At 41.7% G+C, this 19302-nt stretch overlaps 2 protein-coding genes across 2 annotated transcripts in view; both read left to right on the top strand.

Moving 5' to 3' along the window:
• Positions 1-8137, top strand: part of LOC117621301 (protein DJ-1 homolog D-like) — a 28653-nt gene extending 20516 nt beyond the window's left edge. The window contains exon 4 of the mRNA XM_034351701.1: positions 8032-8137. The gene's annotated coding sequence lies outside the window, so the exon portion shown is untranslated. The remainder of the gene's footprint in view (positions 1-8031) is intronic.
• LOC117621305 (protein DJ-1 homolog D-like) lies at positions 1463-18222 on the top strand. The gene is made up of 5 exons (XM_034351705.1): positions 1463-1553; positions 6667-6825; positions 7052-7492; positions 7625-7987; positions 17904-18222. Exons 1-5 carry the CDS (start codon positions 1518-1520, stop codon positions 18090-18092), a joined length of 1188 nt encoding a protein of 395 aa, XP_034207596.1. The 5' UTR covers positions 1463-1517; the 3' UTR covers positions 18093-18222.
• Positions 18223-19302: the final 1080 nt, after the last annotated feature.

The following is a 19302-nucleotide window of genomic DNA, read 5'->3' as shown; positions in this document are numbered from 1 at the left end:
TTGAATCAATCCAAGTGCGCAAGCATCCTTCATCAAAATCTGAGCCATCGTGGACTTCTCAGTAACTGTAGCCTCCTCTTTCTCCTTCTTCAGATCTGAATTATCTAAGCCATTCTTGAGCAGATCCCACAATCCATGAGATTTCAGAATGGTTTTCATCCTAATGCTCCAAAACTCATAGTTTTCTCCATTGAAAACTGGTGTACGAAGCTCAGCTGTTCCCGATCCTGCCATATTAGACATTGGATTCAAGAAATCACAGCTTCGATCTTCAAATAAGCTTAAGAAAAAAAAAATAGCTCGAATCGAGTCCAATTCTCTGTTCACAGATTCACTCCCAGTTTAAGCAATCCAACCTGGCTTTGATACCATATTAGAGTTCATAGTTTTAGTGTTCTAGTTTTCTAGAGATTTTAGATTTTGGAAAGAAATGAGAGATTATTGAGCTGCAATATTGCTAAAGGAGCTGTTATGCTTCCATTTCCACCATACCAATATGTCCGTTAGAGGAGAGAGAAGAGAGATTCTTCTCTAACTTATTTACACAGGGATTTAATCCTAACCATTGATCCTATCATCCTATGAGATGATTACACTTGTCACAATCTGACAGATTATATCCTAGGCTAGATAAGAGACCACTTGGACTATGATCCAATGGCTCATATTACAAACAAAGTTTAAACATATAAAAAAGAAATAAAATGCAAACAAAAAACAACTTTGGCGCCAAGGATTTCAGCTCAAGGGTTACACATCAACAAGAAGGGCACTATGATTTATTAGTCATCGGCCCCCTTGGTTTCTATCTCTCTCCCCGTACACCTCGAAGTTTTACCTGAATGAATATCTTGTTGTCCAGAGTTAACTTATACTTTCACAACCATCCTGTAACTGCGAAATGAGGATCGACAGGATATTGAACTTTCTTTTGAATATCATGTTGTCCAAAGTTAGCCTGTATTTCACAACCAACCTGTAACTGCAAAATGAGGATGCACATTATATTGCATTTTCTTTTGGGTCAAGCAATATAGTTTGTTGACAAAACCAGACCTCATAACACAAAGCAAGCAGCTTCGCTGCGCTGGTGAAAATCAACATGGCAGTCAAGGTAAAATCAACGCGAAGGCTATTCAAAACTATCCATACCTGTCAGAGATAAACATTACATTTATTATCCATGCCTGTTAGAGATAAACATTACAAGTTTGAATCTTCCTCGAATTATTTAGACTCACTTGGTCGGTGAAGAAGACAACAAATAATATCAAACTTGGATATGGTTATGGCTCGAAATTAATACAATAGTTATCCGAACTGAAAAGAAGAGAGGAATAGAGAGGGATGCCACGATAACTAACTGCGACGTGTCTAGCTGACTCCAAAAACGCTTGTGTGAGTATTATATTTAAAGCAGGCCTTCCTTCATTTATCAGACCACCTCTCTCTGTGAAAAGGAAGAAAGAAGAAAGAAAAAGCAAGAAAGAAACTAAAGAAAGAAAATAAGAAAAGAAATGGGAAATCCGAAAGGCGAGGAGCAGAGGAGGGTGTTGTTGTTGTTGAGTAACCCTTTGAGCTGAGCAGAATTGATTCCCGCCATTTCTCTCTTTTTTGAACGTTTCTGTTTTTTCATTTGTTTAGTTTAAAAGTCTTTCTGCAGTTTGTAATAAGGACCATTGGATTAGAGTCCAAGTGGCTTCTTAAGTGATGTTTTAGATTGAGACAAGTGTAATCATCTTATAGGATGATAGTTCAATGGCTAGGATTGAGTTTTGTATTGAGGCAATTAGAGAAGAATCTCTCTTCTCTCTCCTCAATGGTTATATCCTTTGGCTGATTGTAATGAAAGCTAAGCGATAGACTTCATTCATTCAATTTTTCTGTTTTGCACACAGAGAGCAACGTTCTCTCAGCCTCTCTCAAAAACACATTCTAAATACACTCTCATACAACTATGAATTCTATCATGGCCTCAGAGCCAGGTTTGATTGCTTGAGCTGGGCGTAATCTGTGAACAGAAATTCGAGCTCGATCTGAGCTATAGTTGAGCTGATTTGAAGATCGAAGTAGCGAGTTCTTGCATCAAGATGTCTCATATGGCAGGATCTGGAGCAGCTGAGCTTCGAACACCAGTTTTCAATGGAGAAAACTACGAATTCTGGAGTATTCGAATGAAGACTATTTTGAAATCGCATGGTCTGTGGGATCTGGTCGAGAATGGGCTAGATGACTCAGGCATGAAGAATGAAAAAGATGAGGCTGCAGAAACTGAGAAGTCCATGGTGGCTCAGATTCTGATGAAGGATGCTCGTGCACTTGGATTAATCCAAAGTGCAGTTTCAGATCAGCTATTTCCAAGGATTGTGAATGAGGAGACCTCGAAGGGAGCTTGGGATATACTGAAACTGGAATTCAGAGGAGATAAACAGGTACGAAATGTTAAATTGCAAGGGTTACGTAGGGAATTTGAATATGCTCGCATGAAGGATAGTGAATCTCTATCTATCTATCTGGTTAGATTGTTTAACATGATGAATCAAATGAAGAGTTATGGTGAGGAGCTATCTAGGGAGAGAATTGTGCAGAAGCTATTGTTTAGTTTGCCAAAGTCATATGACTCTATATGCTCTGTGATTGAACATTCTAAAGATCTAGAAACTCTGGAAGTTCAAGAGGTGGTTGCCTCCTTGAAGAGCTTTGAGCTCAGATTGGATAGGCATACTGAGAATTCTTCAGAAAGTGCCTTTGCTAGTCTGAATGTGGAAGACAAGAAGTCTAAGAATGAGAGCTTCTCTGGAAATCAGAATTTTCAGAAAAGTACCTTTGGTACTCAAGACTTTCAAAATCATTGGAAGCCTAATGATGGTAACAAAATAGCCTGTAAACATTGTGATAAGCTGCATTATGGCAAGTGCTGGTTTGAAGGCAAACCCAAATGTCATGGATGTGGAAAATTTGGACATATGGTCCGAGATTGCAATGGAAATAGAAATTCACATAGGATGAACTATGCAAATGAGATGGAGGAAACTAACACCTTGTTCTATGTTTGTAATGCTGCAACAGATGTCAAGGTAAATCACTCTTGGTATATTGACAGTGGGTGTAGCAATCACATGACAGGAGATGAGGGACTCTTAGTGAATATTCAGAGGAATTTGACTTCTAAAGTCAAGATGGGAACTGGAGAGGTAGTTCCAGTGGCAGGAAAAGGAACTCTAGTGATAAAAACCAAGCTGGGAAAGAAGCACATTCAAGAGGTAATGCTAGTACCTGGTCTGGAAGAAAATTTACTCAGTGTTGGGCAAATGATGGAACATGGGTATTATCTTGTGTTTGGAGGAAATATGGTGGATGTGTATGATGATCAGTCACTAGGAAATCGGATTGTGAGGGTTCAAATGACCAATAACAGATGTTTTCCACTTACAATGATGCCTGCAAGTGAGTTGGCTTTAAGAGCAAGTGTTTCTCACTGCCTGCAGACATGGCACAAGAGGTTTGGACATTTAAATGAAAGAAGCATGAAGTTGCTTGAGAATCAAGGGATGGTCCATGGATTACCTCACTTGGAGCAAATGTCAGTGGTGTGTGCTGGTTGCATGCTAGGAAAGCAGCACAGAGACTTTCCCTTTGGCATCTACTTGGAGAGCATCATATCCTTTGGAATTGGTTCACACAGATATCTGTGGACCAATGAAAACAGACTCAATATCAGGAAATAAATACTTCCTGTTATTCACTGATGACTGCACTAGAATGTCATGGGTGTACTTTCTAAGAAACAAGTCAAATGCATTGGAGTGTTTTAGAAAATTCAAAGCCATGACAGAGCTGCAAAGTGGGTATAAGATAAAAGGCTTGAGAAGTGACAGAGGTGGGGAATTTCTGTCAAGTGAATTTAACAGTTTCTGTGCAGAGGTTGGCATTCAAAGGCAGTTAACAGTGGCATACTCCCCTCAGCAAAATGGAGTTGCTGAGAGGAAGAATAGAACAGTAGTTGAAATGGCAAAGTCCATGCTGCATGAAAAGTGTATCCCTTATGAGTTTTGGGCAGAGGCGGTAAATACTGCAGTCTATTTGCTGAATAGATGTCCTACCAAGGCTCTCAATAAGGTAACACCATTTGAGGCCTTCACTGGCAGAAAACCAGGAGTTGCACATTTGAAAATATTTGGATCCCCTTGCCATGTACTTATTCCTTCAGCATTGAGGCATAAGCTTGAAGAAAATAGTCACAAGTGTATTTTTGTAGGTTATGGTCTTTGTGAAAAGGGATATAGGCTGTTTGATCCAAGCAATAGGAAGATTATTCTGTCAAGGGATGTGAAATTTGATGAAGAAAGTCTATGGAAGTGGGATAATGTACAAGAGGGAGAAATAATTGTTCCTATGCCTGCTGAAAATCAGAACTGTGAACCAAGACTAGATTTGGACTCATCCCTGCAAATGGATGCAGAAACTTTAGTGCAGGATGAACCAAGTCAAGACTTGGATATATCAACTCAAATGGGTGAGAACACTATCCTGCAGGATGGGAGAATAAGTGGAAGCTCACAAGCCATTGACCACACACCAAAGAAATGGAGAAGTGTAAATGAAATCATGGCTCAGTGCAACATGTGCATTGTTGAACCTGAAAACTTTGAAGATGCAAATCTTGATGAGTCTTGGAGGAATGCTATGAAGGCTGAACTGGAAATGATTGAGAAAAATAACACATGGACACTAGTGGACAGACCATTTGATAAACCTATCATTGGTGTCAAATGGGTCTACAAGACGAAACTAAATCTAGATGGATCTGTGCAGAAGAACAAGGCCAGATTAGTGGCAAAAGGCTACTCACAGAAACCAGGAATAGACTACAATGAGACTTTTGCCCCTGTAGCAAGGTTGGACACCATTAGGACCTTGATTGCTCTTGCTGCACAGGAGGAATGGAATATGTATCAATTGGATGTAAAATCTGCTTTTCTGAATGGAGTCCTAAAAGAAGAAGTATATGTGGAGCAGCCGCAGGGTTTTGTGCAGAAGAATGAAGAAATCAAAGTGTATAAGCTGAACAAGGCCTTGTATGGTTTAAAACAAGCCCCAAGGGCATGGTATGATGAGATTGATTCCTATTTCAACAAGGCAGGTTTTAAGAAAAGTCCAAGTGAAGCCACACTTTATATTAAAACTGATGAAGGCTCAGGTATTCTCATTGTCTCTCTCTATGTGGATGATATTGTTTATACTGGGAGTTGTGTAGAAATGCTTGAAGAATTCAAAAATGACATGATGAAGCACTATGAGATGACTGATCTCGGGCTGCTCTATCACTTTCTTGGCATGGGAGTTGTGCAGACTAATAATTTCATATTTCTTCATCAGAAGAAATATGCAATGAAAGTGATTGAGAGGTTTGGTTTAAAAGGCTGTAAATCAGTGGCGACCCCCTTGGTAGCAAATGAAAGGCTGTGCAAAGAAGATGGAAGTGAGATGGCAGATGAGAGTGAATATAGACAGATTGTAGGCAGCCTGCTGTATCTGACAGCTACAAGACCAGACATCATGTTTGCCTCAAGTCTGCTTGCTAGATTTATGCATAATCCTACTAGAAAGCACATGGGAACAGCCAAAAGAGTATTGAGGTATGTTCAAGGCACACTTGAATATGGAGTTGAGTATAAAAAGGGCAAGGCAGCTACCTTAATAGGCTACTGTGACAGTGACTGGGCAGGCAGTGAAGATGACAGAAGAAGTACATCAGGATATGTGTTCACTCTGGGATCTGGTATGTTTTCTTGGGCCTCAATCAAACAAAATACAGTAGCTTTGTCTACTGCTGAAGCTGAATATGTGAGTGCTGCTGAAGCAACATCACAAGCTAAATGGCTAAGGTTTATACTTGAGGATTTTGGAGAAGAACAAGTGGAAGGCACACCAATCCTGTGTGACAATACCTCTGCCATAGCAATGGCAAAGAATCCTGTCTTTCATCAGAAATCCAGGCACATAAGCAGAAAATTCCATTTCATCCGAGAAGCTATCCAAGCAAAGGAAATTGAACTAATCTACTGCAAATCTGAAGATCAAATTGCAGATATCCTAACCAAGGCTCTATCCAAGGATCGTTTTGTGCATCTCAGAAACCTGCTTGGAGTTAAATCAGTCAAAGGGTTAGAAGGGAGTGTTGATGAGTAACCCTTTGAGCTGAGCAGAATTGATTCCCGCCATTTCTCTCTGTTTTGAACGTTTCTGTTTTTTCATTTGTTTAGTTTAAAAGTCTTTCTGCTGTTTGTAATAAGGACCATTGGATTAGAGTCCAAGTGGCTTCTTAAGTGATGTTTTAGATTGAGACAAGTGTAATCATCTTATAGGATGATAGTTCAATGGCTAGGATTGAGTTTTGTATTGAGGCAGTTAGAGAAGAATGACAGAGCTACAAAGTGGTGTTCGAAGCTCAGCTGCTCCAGATCCTGCCATATGAGACATCTTGATGCAAGAATCTCTCTTCTCTCTCCTCAACGGTTATATCCTTTGGCTGATTGTAATGAAAGCTAAGCGACAGACTTCATTCATTCAATTTTTCTGTTTTGCACACAGAGAGAACGTTCTCTCAGCCTCTCTCAAAAACACATTCTAAATACACTCTCATACAACTATGAATTCTATCAGTTGTTACTGTGCGGGGACTACATGGAAGATTACGAGGCAATGGTCCCATTTCAAGCACTGCAGGCATTTGGAGTCTCTGTTGATGCAGTTTCTCCTGTCAAGCAAGCTGGTGATATCTGCGCCACTGCCATAACCATTCAAGTAGAGTCCACTGACCAGGTCAAACTCTGTCTTTCCTGTTCTTTTTTATTTGTAAACAAGAGGAATATATTTTATATATTTAATATTGAACACAGTTGTTGGAAAACAACCTCTGATGAGTTTGAGTTTGAGTTTGAGTTTGAGAGACAAGCAAGACAAAGAAGCTTGAATTCACCTAACCATTACTCTTGTTTTAATGTGTGTGTTGTGTTTGGTTTTCTTTCGTGTACCTTTTTGGTTACAGGCTAATGCCGAATCTCGTGGTCACAATTTCACACTGAATGCAACATTTGATGACATCGAATTTGACAAATATGATGGTCTAGTTATACCAGGAGGACGATCTCCTGAACATCTTGCTATGAAGGCATCCGTTGTAGAATTGGCGAGAAAATTTTCTGACTCCAGAAAGCCAATTGCTGCTATTTGCCATGGGCTGTTGGTCTTAGCACCTGCAGGCGCTGTTAAAGGTCGCAAATGCACAGCGGTTTCAACTATGAAACCTGGATTGGTTGCTGCTGGTGCTCACTGGGTAGAACCCGATACATTGTCAGTGTGTGTTGCTGATGATAATTTAATTACTGGGGTCACATATTATGGCAATCCTGAGTTCATTAGGCTTTTTCTCAAGGCACTAGGAGGCAACATATGTTCTTCAGAGAGAAGGGTCCTCATCATCATTGGAGTAAGCTTTCTTTTCTGTTTCTTTTATATTGCAATGACAAATATGGGACAAAATATAGCCAATGATTAAACTGTTAGTTACTAATCATCATCATTTAATTGCTCCCCTCCCCAATATTTGTAATATTTGTAGGACTACGCGGAAGATTATGAGGTAACTGTGCCTTATCAGACCCTCAAAGTTCTAGGATGCCATGTTGATGTGGTTTGCCCCAAGAAGAAAGCCGGTGATACCTGCCCAACTGCTATCCGTGATCTTGAAGGGAGCCAAACCTACAGTGAGATCCAGGGACATAATTTTGTTTTAACAGCTGACTTTGAATCCATAGATGCCTCAAGTTATGACGCTCTTGTACTCCCTGGAGGTAAAGCTCCAGAGTTTTTGGCACTAAAGGAGGATGTTATTGTACTAGTGAAACAATTTATGGAAGCCAGGAAACCAGTTGCATCCATCTGCCATGGCCTGGAAATTTTAGTTGCTGCTGGGGTTCTGCAGGTATGGTCTTAAAGAAAAAACACATATCCTACCTGCATTTAGTGGTTAAACGTTTGTCACTAAAACATTAATATAATGCTTCCAGTTTTAATGCTACTTATTAAAGAAAAAGTAAAACAGATTGAAATACTTTATCGATTGAACTTGAAAAGGAAGTAAAAAAAGGTTACATCTAGTGCTTTGAATTTTAAAATTTGGTTCTGTTGAGCTGATTAACCTCTTAATTGTAAATAACTATTGGGAAGAAGGAGGTGATGATAGGACCCGAACCAAATTCCGCTTTGGAATTCGAGTCGAACCCTGTGCGTGTCCGACACTTGGCGAATGTCGGGCACAATTGACCTAATTGCCCTTCTAATTGAAATTTCAACCTTGACTCCTGCCGAAAATTCGACAGTCTCCCCTGTAATTTGCTCAATCCCAAAATTTCCACCTGTCAGAACGAGCAAAATATCTACACAACCAACTGCCAGCACTTCAATATACATGCCAATAGTTCCATTCTCACTCTAGGGCAATATATCAGAGCAATTCTAATAGTTACAGATAAGTTAATCGTTTTACAAACCATCACTTTTGTAACAAGAAGGCGCGGAAGTCAAGATGGCCCGGTGGTGGATGTCCTGTGCACACTATAGCCTGGGGGCGCAAAACATTTGAAAATGTGAGTGGACAAAAATAAGAGTTCATAAAATATCTAAGAATATACTAACCCCCATTGTAAAAATATAGTTGAGTAAAACTAAATATCTAAACTACCTTTGAAGCATATTAAAACCAACGCAGTTACATATTTATATAAATATATGCAATCGTATTCAAGAGCAATAAAACTTGCATGAAAGCATTGAAATCCAAACTTGCATAAAAACACTGTAATCAAATTTGCATAAAAGCAATGTACTCAAACCTTGCATAAAAGCACTGCAATCAATTAAAACTACCACTCGGATGTACCCCTGTAATTCCGTCAATTCCCCTGGCAGGTCTCGGCGACACAAAGTCTATCCGAGCCGCAAACTGGCAGGATTCAGGGGACCATAGTCAGCCTGATCCGCTGGCAGGTCTCGGTGACACACAGTCAACCCAAGCCGCAACTGGCAGGATTCAGGGGACCGTAGTCAGCCTGATCCGCAATCCTGGCAGGTCTCGGTGACATCAAGTCAATCCGAGCCGCAAATCCTGGCAGGTCTCGGGACACCAAGTCAATCCGAGCCGCAAATCCTGGCACTCACGGTCCGAGCGTCCCCGAAACTCGTGAGGCAAATGTCAAGTGCACTGACAAAACTGAGGGTAAACTGGATGTCCGTAGACATCGGCATAACTGAGGGTAATAACCATAGTTGGGTACATGGTGGTTTAAAATAAAATATTTTAGAAAAGTCTGATAATTAACAGTATTTTGGCAAATCTGAGACTAACCTGCTACTTTCTCTGATATAAATCTCAAACTCTGCTTTTTATATTACTTTAGCATAATCAATTAAGCAGCATATAAATAAGACATTTAACTTCACAAACATGCTAGGAATAATCACCCTGAATAAAACTTATTCAAGATCAAATAATGAAATTCATTTATATAAAATTATTTCTAAAAGAAAAGTCCACTCACTCCTGATCCGAGCTAGCTAGACCTCTTGAAGGTCTCTTCTGGGGGTCTGCCTGGGTAAACCATCAGGAATATTTAATTAATAAAACTACTAGGTATAAGTTTTTAAGTAAAACCCTGACCCCCGACTTCTAGAAGTGCGTGCACTAACTTTAAAGTCATGTTTCTGCCCACTTAAGCATTTCAGATGTTTAAAATCGTCTGAAAGGACTCGAGACTTCACTAAGCGATAAACTTCCATATTGGTCGATACGAAACCCCGTGGGGTCCACGGCCTCCAATGACTAATCTGAGAGTTCCTTTAAGTTTCTCACATTTCAGAAACCATGTCCTGCAAGTTTGGTCTGAAACTGACGATTGGATTGACTACGATCGTGAAATCATAAAATTTTCAAACCCTAGCCCCAGGGTTCGCGATTTCGGAGTATCCGGGACTCCGATTCACAATCCATCGAATCCTACACGATTCTGAAATTATCTGGAACAACATATCCGAAATTGAGTGCGATCCAACTGTTCAGCAGTATTGAACCAGGAAATCGCACAATATGGAAAATCCGTTCGGGGCTCAAACGGTATCCAAATCGAGATCCGCGAAATCCCACGCGCTCGTGACGACCTGAGGATCGCAACAAGACACAGTGCCACTGCACTACCCTCACCCACGAGCCGGCAGCGATGGGTGTCTAAAGCGATTACGCCTCGCCAAAAAAACTCCAAACCACGGCTCCAAACTCCTACCCTAGGTAAAACACCATATTTGGAGCCACTTTTGTTCTTGGACCTACCCCAAAAAGTGGCCGGAAGTGGCCGATCACGGAGGCCAAAAATCGGCCAAATTTTCAAGCTCAAAAATCCAATAGCTACACTACGAATCGATCTATTCCTACCTAACAGGCAGCTAGAACAGCTTGAGAGGTTCAAGATCCATACCTGGGTCGACGAAAATGGTGGCCGAAGGGGGGGAGATAGACGGCGTTGAAGTTTCGGTGACCTCCCGGCGATTTTTTGCATTTTTCGGCCAGCACGGTCGTTGGGGGGCTGGGGAACGGTCGGCGAAGGGAGAGGAGACGATGGCGGTTCGAACGCCACCGGTCCCGTGGCCGGTGGTGCCCTGTGGCAGCGCCGGCACTCCCTAGAAAGCGACGGCACGAACAGCGGGTGATGAGAGAGAGAGATCGCGCGAGGAGAGAGAAAGGGCTTAGCTGTTTTTATAAATCCAACTTTAAAATATTTACGGTTATGCCACTAAGACTCTTTTGACCATAACTCTCTCGTTACAACTCCGATTCGGGCTCACTACGTGTCTATGACCTCATTTCACCGTGCTCTATGCAATGGTCTAAGTGGAATTGTCAATTTCTTTCTTGATCAAAAAGTCACCTTTTTCTTAATAAAATATTCCGAGGGCAAAATTGTCTTTTCGCAAAATAAAATATTCCTTAATTATGAATTTTAGGTTTGGGTTATTACAACCTACCCCCTTACAAAAATTTCGTCCTCAAAATTTACATGCCTGTCACTTAAAGAGGGGAAGGGACTGCTCCCGCATCTACTACTCGGGTTACCACATTGCCTTTTTCGCTGAAAGCTAAAGACTTCCCATTTCAAAATCTAAACTGGTTGCTTCCCACAAGTGAAATCAGCCTCCAATTCTGCTGGTTATTCGGTTAACACATGAGACGGATCGGATTTATCTCTTCAGAGCATGGGGATAAGGGAAAACATCGAGTCACTGTGCTAAATCTGTAGGCAAAGTAAGCCTGTAAGTTACTGGGCCCACAAGCTCTAAAATCTTCTTGGGTCCGATATAGCGAGGACTTAACTTTCCCCGCTTTTCCCAGTCTTACTATACCTTTCTAAGGTGACAATGTGAACAATACCCAACTGAAGATCTTTCTTCTATTATCTGCATAACGCCTTGTCAATCCTGGGCCACTTAAGTCTTTTACTGATTAATCCAATATGTTTTCTTTACTTTCTACCAAAATTGCAGATACCAATAACCCTGCTTACCATTCCATCTTCATACTGAGGTGGTCTATACTATGTCTCGTATAAGGCATCAATTGGAGACATCTCAATTATAGGCACCAATGACAAACTTGAGATTTGCGATCCCGAGGAAGATCAGTTCGTCTGACAACTGTCATTTGAGGCACACCCTAAAAGTGGTAACATCTCATCCCAGTCACCCCGAACTGCAGTATACAAGCTTTTACCAAACTTTCTAAAGTCTGAATCATTCTCTTATACTGACCATCTGTCTGGGGGTGAAATGCAGTACTAAACTGCAATTGGGTTCCAAAAGCATCTTTAAACTGAGTCCAAAAGGGGATGTAAATTGTGGGTCTCGATCTGAAACAATAGAGACTGGTACTCCATAAAGCCTCACGATCTTATCTGTGAAAATCTTAGCCGGTTTGTTCAAACTATACTTGGCTCTCACCGGCAGAAAATGAGCAAACTTGTTGAGTCGATCCTTAGTTTCTTACACTCCTTCCTACTTACTCTGTGCTCGGGAAAGTTGAACACAAAATCCACCGTAAGTTACTCCCACTCCCCTTTAGAAATTAGAAGTGGTTGCAATAACCCTGGTGGTTCCTGTCGCTCAGCTATTACTTGCTGATAAATTAAGCACCTTTTGACATACTCCGCTATTTCTTTCATCACAAGAGGCCACTAGTAAAAATACCATTTTTAAAACTTCATTATTCAAATCATATAACCAACCTCCACTCGTAGTATGCAAATCAAGATCCTGAAATTGAGTTGAGGGTATTCGTGCTACTAGCACTGATCTTACCTGAAAAGTGGTTAACAGTGCTTCCTGATTATCCATATCTAACCCAACTTTGAGTTTCCTCAGTCTTATCATCACTGATAAATATCTCCCTCGGAGATAAGCTACTGCTCTTGAGGATTTCATACTGAATGTATCTGTAACAACATTAACTTGTCCTGAATGATATTCGGTGATGTTGTCCTAATCTTTTATCAGCTCTGACCATCTTCATTGCCTCAATTTTTAATTCCTCCTGTGTGAATAAATATTGTAACCTTTGTGATCTGTAAAGATCTGGCATATTTCCTCATAAAGATACTACCGCCAACTTTCTAAGACAAAACTACTGCGGCCCGTTCCAAATCATGAATAGGATACTTCAACTCATGCTTCTTTAGTTGCATAGACGCATAGGTGTGCACTCTACCATGCTGTAACAGCACAAACCCCAGTTCTTGTTGCAAAACAACACTGTAGCTCACGAAGTTCCCACTAACCTCCTGAAGTACTAATATCGAAGCAGTGGTCGACCTGTTTTTGAGTTTAACACAACCCTCTTCACACCTATCTGACCACGCCAATTTAACTTCTTTTTTTTTTTCCAAAGAGGTGAGCGGTGTCGCCGTGGTGGATAACCTTTCCACGGAGCGACAGTAATACTCGGCTTACTCAGAAAACTCTGTACCTCAGTAGCACTGATCGGCCATAGCCAAATTTACTACTGCTTCAATCTTTTAAGGATCAACAAAAATGCCCTCTGCATAGTTCATGTGTCTCAAGAGACTTACTCTGTCTACCCAACATGGACATTTGCTGAGCTTGGCATAACGTTGCTCCCTTCTCAGAGTCCGCCGCACAACGTTTAAATATTTCATATGTGCCTTCTGTCTCTTCGAATATACCAAAATGTCGTCTAGGCACACAGGCATGAAGCGATCTCAGTAATACCGAAACACTCTGTTCAAGGGGGGTCCAACATGCAGCTGGTACATTCTTTAACCCGTATGGCAACACCAGGAACTCATAGTGCCCATACCTCATTCAACACGCTATTTTAGGCACATACTCTTCTCTTAACTCATAACTGATAATATCCAGGCCTCAGGTCACCTTTAGGACCTATCTGGGCACACAATTCCTCACTGCGAGGCAATGGACATCTATTCCGCACTATGATCTTGTTTAGCTATCTGGAGTCCATGTATAACCTTATGGTGACATCCTCTTTCTTAAATAACACTGGAGTACCCCAATGAGAGAAACTAGACTGAATGAATCTCTTATCTATCAACTCCTGCAATTGAGTCTTTAACTCCTTCAAGTTTGCTGGTGCCATTCTGTACAATGCCCGAGAAATGGGCTCCGTTCCTGAAGTGAACTCAAAAGGAACTCAGTCTCCCAATGAGAAAGTAACTCTGAGGCACGGTATCTGGCCAATCAATCTAACCCTAAGATGACATCCAGTCAACCATGCCAAAGGGAATTAAATCTGTAACTACAGCAGGTAATGCATATGCTTCCTGCTGGGACATGTGATACGCTCTACTTGTGGCCCTGGAACGTCCACCACGTCCTCTCGGCTGACTGCTGCCTGGACTGGCTACACTGATCTGGGCCCACCACTGGATAAAGCCTCCATAGACTGTGGTATCTCCTGTAATCTACCCTGCATACCTGTTTCAATGCAGCTGTGATCTCTCTATGCTGAGGAGATAGTGGGCAATCTTTTCGAAAAGGTCCAAACTGTCAACAGCAATAACATTCAGTAGTGGCCTATTGATAAGGCCCGGAATAGTACCTACCACACCTGGCACATTAGGGGCGACTCCTCCTGCCAGATCCTGACAACAACTGTCTTCCAATACCTCTGGCTGCACTAACCCAAGAGCGGTTTCCAAATCTACTACCTTGGTTGAAACCTCCACTGGAACTAAATCCAGGTCGGTAGTCTCCAGAATTGCGGCCACTCGGTGATCCAGAATCGTAATTACCTCTCTTAGATAATCCTTGACTAGTATTACCTATGTCAAAATGCTGCGTACGGAGTTCACCCCGTGGTCTGCCCATTATCTGGCTGCTTTCAAGTAATGAGGCAGACATCACTACATCACCAACATCAACAAAATTCGTAGCCCCCCAATCCTCTTTACTTGCTCCACATAACTCATGGAGAAATCTCTGGACTGCCCAATCATGGCTAAAGTCTGAGCTACTACCTCCAAAGTCTACTGGACGTTAGGATCTCCCTGCATACTAGGCATAGCAAGTACGGTTCCTGACGAGCCTTTAACAAAAGACTACTCTACCTGTTCAGATACCGGTGCAGTTCCTGCCTGATCTGGGGATCCCATCCCCTTACGTTAGGACGACTGTCTAGTCCAGCTTATGGACACCACCACCCTTAGGGCCCATCTGTCCTGTCACGAAAATGGATTTGAAAGGAAAACGAGCATGCACAAAGTGCAAAGTCTACAGGAAGTGAAACCTTGCTGTGATACCAAATTGACAGGATCCGAACCAAATTCCGCTTTGGAATTCGAGTCAAACCATGTGCGTGTCCGACACTTGGCGAATGTCGGGCACAATTGACCTAATTGCCCTTCTAATTGAAATTTCAACCTTGACTCCTGCCGAAAATTCGACAGAGTCTCCCCTGTAATTTGCTCAATCCCAAAATTTTCACCTGTCAGAACGAGCAAAATATCCACACAACCAACTGCCAGCACTTCAATATACATGCCAATAGTTCCATTCTCACTATAGGGCAATATATCAGAGCAATTCTAATAGTTACAGATAAGTTAATCGTTTTACAAACCATCACTTTTGTAACAAGAAGGCGCGGAAGTCAAGATGGCCCGGTGGTGGATGTCATGTGCACACTACAGCCTGGGGGCGCAAAACATTTGAAAATGTGAGTGGACAAAAATAAGGGTCCATAAAATATCTAAGAATATACTAACCCCCATTGTAAAAATATAGTTGAGTAAAACTAAATATCTAAACTACCTTTGAAGCATATTAAAACCAACGCAGTTACATATTTATATAAATATATGCAATCGTATTCAAGAGCAATAAAACTTGCATGAAAGCATTGAAATCCAAACTTGCATAAAAACACTGTAATCAAATTTGCATAAAAGCAATGTACTCAAACCTTGCATAAAAGCACTGCAATCAATTAAAACTACCACTCGGATGTACCCCTGTAATTCCGTCAATTCCCCTGGCAGGTCTCGGCGACACAAAGTCTATCCGAGCCGCAAACTGGTAGGATTCAGGGGACCATAGTCAGCCTGATCCGCTGGCAAGTCTCGGTGACACACAGTCAACCCAAGCCGCAACTGGCAGGATTCAGGGGACCGTAGTCAGCCTGATCCGCAATCCTGGCAGGTCTCGGTGACACCAAGTCAATCCGAGCAGCAAATCCTGGCAGGTCTCGGGACACCAAGTCAATCCGAGCCGCAAATCCTGGCAGGTCTCGGGACACCAAGTCAATCCGAGCCGTAAATCCTGGCACTCACGGTCCGGGCGTTTCCGAAACTCGTGAGGCAAATGTCAAGTGCACTGACAAAACTGAGGGTAAACTGGATGTCCGTAGACATCGGCATAACTGAGGGTAATAACCATAGTTGGGTACATGGTGGTTTAAAATAAAATATTTTAGAAAAGTCTGATAATTAACAGTATTTTGGCAAATCTGAGACTAACCTGCTACTTTCTCTGATATAAATCTCAAACTCTGCTTTTTATATTACTTTAGCATAATCAATTAAGCAGCATATAAATAAGACATTTAACTTCACAAACATGCTAGGAATAATCACCCTGAATAAAACTTATTCAAGATCAAATAATGAAATTCATTTATATAAAATTATTTCTAAAAGAAAAGTCCACTCACTCCTGATCCGAGCTAGCTAGACCTCTTGAAGGTCTCTTCTGGGGGTCTGCCTGGGTAAACCATCAGGAATATTTAATTAATAAAACTACTAGGTATAAGTTTTTAAGTAAAACCCTGACCCCCGACTTCTAGAAGTGCGTGCACTAACTTTAAAGTCATGTTTCTGCCCACTTAAGCATTTCAGATGTTTAAAATCGTCTGAAAGGACTCGAGACTTCACTAAGCGATAAACTTCCATATTGGTCGATACGAAACCCCGTGGGGTCCACGGCCTCCAATGACTAATCTGAGAGTTCCTTTAAGTTTCTCACATTTCAGAAACCATGTCCTGCAAGTTTGGTCTGAAACTGACGATTGGATTGACTACGATCGTGAAATCATAAAATTTTCAAACCCTAGCCCCAGGGTTCGCGATTTCGGAGTATCCGGGACTCCGATTTATAATCCGTCGAATCCTACATGATTCTGAAATTATCTGGAACAACATATCCGAAATTGAGCGCGATCCAACGGTTTAGCAGTATTGAACTCGGAAATCGCACAATATGGAAAATCCGTTCGGGGCCCAAACGGTATCCAAATCGAGATCCGCGAAATCCCACGCGCCCGTGGTGACCTGAGGATCATAACAAGACACAGTGCCACTGTACTACTCTCACCCACGCGCCGCAGCACGCGCCGGCAGCGATGGGTGTCTAAAGCGATTACGCCTCGCCGGAAAAACTCCAAACCACGGCTCCAAACTCCTACCCTAGGTAAAACACCATATTTGGAGCCACTTTTGTTCTTGGACTTACCCCAAGAAGTGGCCGGAAGTGGCCGATCACGGAGGCCGAAAATTGGCCAAATTTTCAAACTCAAAAATCAAATAGCTACACTACGAATCGATCTATTCCTACTGAACAGGCAGCTAGAACAGCTCGAGAGGTTCAAGATCCATACCTAGGTCGACGGAAATGGTGGCCGGAGGAGGGAGATCGAAAGCGTTGAAGTTTCGGTGACCTCCCGACGGTTTTTTGCATTTTCCGGCCAGCACCGGTCGTTGGCGGGCGGGGGAACGGTCGGCGAAGGGAGAGGAGACGATGGCGGTTCGAACGCCACTGGTCCCGTGGCCGGTGGTGCCCTGTGGTGGCGCCGGCACTCCCTAGAAGGCGACGGCACAAACAGCGGGCGAGGAGAGAGAGAGATCGTGCGAGGAGAGAGAAAGGGCTGAGCTGTTTTTATAAATCCAACTTTGAAATATTTACGGTTATGTCACTGAGACTCTTTTGACCGTAACTCTCTCGTTACAACTCCGATTCGGGCTCACTACGTGTCTATGAACTAATTTCACCGTGCTCTACGCAATGTTGTAAGTGGAATTGTCAAATTCCTTCTCGATCAAAAAGTCACCTTTTTCTTAATAAAATATTCCGAGGGCAAAATTGTCTTTTCGCAAAATAAAATATTCCTTAATTATGAATTTTAGGTTTGGGTTATTATAGGTGAGTACTCTTTAAAATCGCAAACGAGATAATATTTTTTTTTGTTTCTTTTGATTAGTGGTTAATGTACTTATTTCTTGATTAGGCACTTTTTAGCATGACATAATTGGTTTAGTTGGCTATATTTGGGGAAGAAATGTACTGGATACCCAGGGATTAAGGCGCATGTGGTTGTGTCAGGGGGGACGTTTGCGGAAGCGAATCCAATAGATCGTTGTGTCACTGATGGAAATGTGGTTAACGCCGCAGCGTGGCATGGCCAACCAGAGCTTATTTCTCAGTTGATGACATTGCTTGATATTCGAGTATCATTTTAGGCAAAGTTAACCAGTTCAGCTGCTTCCAAGTAATATATGTTATTCCATAAACGAATAAGAGTAAAAAAAGAAAAAGAAGCATAGTCAGAAACTCCGTGCAATTCAATAAAAGAATAAAAGCATATGTTAAGGTGATGTGTGTATCTGTGAGGGAACAATGATGCTCTGATTCTGCTGTATATGTAACAATTGTGGATGGATCTTGTATGTTTTTAACTACGTAATGTTGATTATGCTTTTTACGGAAATCCTTGAATCTGCTTTCAGATCTAGCGTTTACATTCCTAGTTTAATGATTAAAATCTATCCTTATTTCGAAAAAGAAAGGCTCCGGAGGATGCAAATGATCCCACCGTAATAAGATGCCTTCACTGTTGAAAATTGGCCCAAATTGTATTGTTAATTGTGTAAGGGCTACTTTATCATTGTTTGTTTGCTAGCTTTCTTCATTTGTCATGCCGTGGGTTTTTCAAATGGGAAAATGACGGCACATACCCATCTTTGTTAAAAGGCTGGAGACAGAGATGGAGTGGGTTCCAGCACTTGAGTGATCTACACCTAAAGCAATTGGAATCCAACTTGGTGGGCATGTGTGTAACTTTGTGAAAAGGCTTTGATAGCAACTTTTATCTAACTTTATCTTTTGGACATTCTCTCACTTTCTTATGGTATGTTTTACTTTTCTAAAACTTAAAATAATGCAATGAATGCATCAAATAAGCTAACATTTGTTTTTCATATGAGAGAGAGGTAGAGGTAGAATAGGCTTTGTATTATTGCTATTACTTTTGGCTCTTGGGTTCTTTGAGAAGCCAACTTGAGCTATGCATAAAGAGGGACCTTGTTGGCAGCAGGAGATGTGTGTGCAGGTGTGCCCCACTGTGCTGCACCAGGGACATGAGAAAGAGGAGCGGCTGGCTTCTTTTCCGATGCTGGTGGTTGTGCTTTTTCAGTGCATTAATGTTTTGTCTTGTGGAGGACTTTGAAGGTGCTCAGGACAACTTGCATGGTTTTTTCATGCGTACAGCTGTTGGACCAAATTCTTTGGTTATTTAAAGAAGGCTTGGTAGGAGGTGCCGTGAGCACCATTGCTCAGATAGGCTAAAACAGAAGTGAGAGACACTTCCACATAGAGAAACACTAGAGAGCATCACCATGATGGTGGAGATGTACTCCTCTTCGGCTATGTAACATTCCACGTCGACTAACG

The sequence above is a fragment of the Prunus dulcis genome, chromosome 3, assembly GCF_902201215.1.
Source record: "Prunus dulcis chromosome 3, ALMONDv2, whole genome shotgun sequence".
Lineage (NCBI taxonomy): Eukaryota > Viridiplantae > Streptophyta > Magnoliopsida > Rosales > Rosaceae > Prunus > Prunus dulcis.
This window is presented reverse-complemented; position numbering and strand designations above follow the sequence as displayed.

Bases quoted from the DNA above. Each gene is read 5' to 3' on its own strand.
- LOC117621305 (XM_034351705.1), top strand. From the start codon at position 1,518: ATGGGAAATCCGAAAGGCGAGGAGCAGAGGAGGGTG. The intron at 7,493-7,624 runs GTAAGCTTTCTT...TAATATTTGTAG, and splicing joins GGGTCCTCATCATCATTGGA to GACTACGCGGAAGATTATGA. The intron at 7,988-17,903 runs GTATGGTCTTAA...TGGCTATATTTG, and splicing joins TTGCTGCTGGGGTTCTGCAG to GGGAAGAAATGTACTGGATA.